Below are 1,751 nucleotides of genomic sequence, written 5' to 3' on the forward strand. Positions count from 1 at the left end.
AGCCAGGCCCGAAGGTCATCATCTGCCATCGGGGCACCCGTAAGTGCGTCTGCATGTCCGCTCAGGGAGACGGGGACAGGCGCGGGGAGGTCCCCGAAGGGCTGGGTGAACAGACCGACAAAGCCGCCCGACGGACAGACAGAGATGGTGGGTGGGCACCGGCGACCTTGAGCGCGAGCTGGCGTTTCTCAGGTTTTCTTCTGCCACGTTGACCGCGGTTCAAAGGGCACAATACTCTGGATAGACTTGTAGCTCCTGGGATTCCTGGGAGGGGGCGCTGGGGGCTTGAGGGGTGGAGGAAGAGTGTCTTTCCCCTGTGACCTAAGACGCCTGTGCGGGCGCCCAGGAGGGCTCCTCTGGGAGTAGAGCTGGACATTCACAGTCTGTTTTCTCTTCTCACCTCCTCAGGGTCCCCCTCCCCCAGCGACCCGGATTATGGCCTCCCTCCCCTTGCAGGACACTCTCTCTCATGGACTGATGAAAAACAACTCAAAGAACAGAATATTATCCGAACAGCCAAAGTGTGGACCCCAGAAGACCCCAGAAAACTCAACGGCAAATCTTCCTTCAACAACATAGAAAACGAACTGCCCTTTGAGTTTGTGTCCTGAGAAATCCCAGACTCGCCTGAGGATCTGATTATGTCTCTGTGCATATTGTACATGTAAATACCTATAATGTAAATGTAATTTAAGAATCTCATTTTTCTAATGGCAATCAACTGTTATTTATCTATTTATTATATGCTGTCGAGTTAATGAAATAGATTGATTTCTTTTTAAATATATAATTTATATAATTTATCCTGATTTTCTAAAAATATGCAATAGCCTATGGTTTTCCCCAGCACCTTTGGCAGAACTCTGGCCAGAAAAGTTCGTGCTAATTTATTGCCAGATGTGGTTTATTTCTAAGCGATGTTAATAAATGCTATTTACGCCTTTTTCTAAAAGTTCTTTGTTTAATACTTAAGGAAGGTAGCTATATCTTTAAAAAGAATTAACTTACTTTGTAAACTATAACTGAACTAGAAACTCAAAACATAGCTATCCTGTAAGAAACCACATTTTAGTAAGATTTAACTGAAAGGGAGCGCATTAAGGTTAGGCCTCGTGAGTGCCCTGTATCTGCATCGCCTGCCCTAAATAGTGACTTTTGTCTGTATTTTTATGCTAGCTTCAAAACACGCTATGAGGTAAAGTGGGTCATGGTATGTTTATTATTCCTATTTTTGAGAGGAAAAGCTGAGGTTCAGAGAAGATCTTTGCCTTACCCAAAGTCACCCCTACCCTGCCTAATCATAGTGTATGAAGTGAATGCGCTGTGTGAGATGGGAACAGGGGACTAGTGTCGGGCCTGGCCAAGGGAAATGTCTTTCTGCTTACATGGTCTGTGGAGAAAAGGTTGCCCTTGAGCTGCCCTCTGGCCCATCCTTTCTGCAGCTACAGCATTAGGTACATGGAACTCAGATGTATTCTCTTAAAGGAGACAGAGCAAAGGACTATGGGTGCTGAGGCCAAGAGACCCCTCAGATGCCTCCAAACAAAATCCAGGGGCTTTTAGGTAAAGGAGAAGGAGCATGCCCTTTCCCTCAGCCACTTCTGCAGCTAGGTTATTTCTGAAAATGTTTGCGTTTTGCTCGGACAGCATCTCGTCTTCCTTGGCAAGCAGGCGGGGAGACGAGCCTCGAGCGGAGGGCGCAGGGCCGCCCCCTAGCGACGGCGAGAGGCTCGAGGGCGCGGTTGGGGTCG

General features: G+C 47.7%; 1 protein-coding gene across 1 annotated transcript in view; it reads left to right on the forward strand.

Annotated features, from left to right (window-relative positions):
- Window positions 1–611, forward strand: part of PTF1A (pancreas associated transcription factor 1a) — a 1,353-nt gene extending 742 nt beyond the window's left edge. Inside the window, exons 2-3 of the mRNA XM_006907057.1 lie at window positions 3–147; window positions 409–611. Coding sequence (XP_006907119.1) covers window positions 3–147; window positions 409–611 — 348 coding nt within the window. The remainder of the gene's footprint in view (window positions 1–2; window positions 148–408) is intronic.
- The last annotated feature ends 1,140 nt before the right edge of the window (window positions 612–1,751 follow it).

The sequence above is a fragment of the Pteropus alecto genome, unplaced genomic scaffold (assembly GCF_000325575.1).
Source record: "Pteropus alecto unplaced genomic scaffold, ASM32557v1 scaffold11, whole genome shotgun sequence".
Lineage (NCBI taxonomy): Eukaryota > Metazoa > Chordata > Mammalia > Chiroptera > Pteropodidae > Pteropus > Pteropus alecto.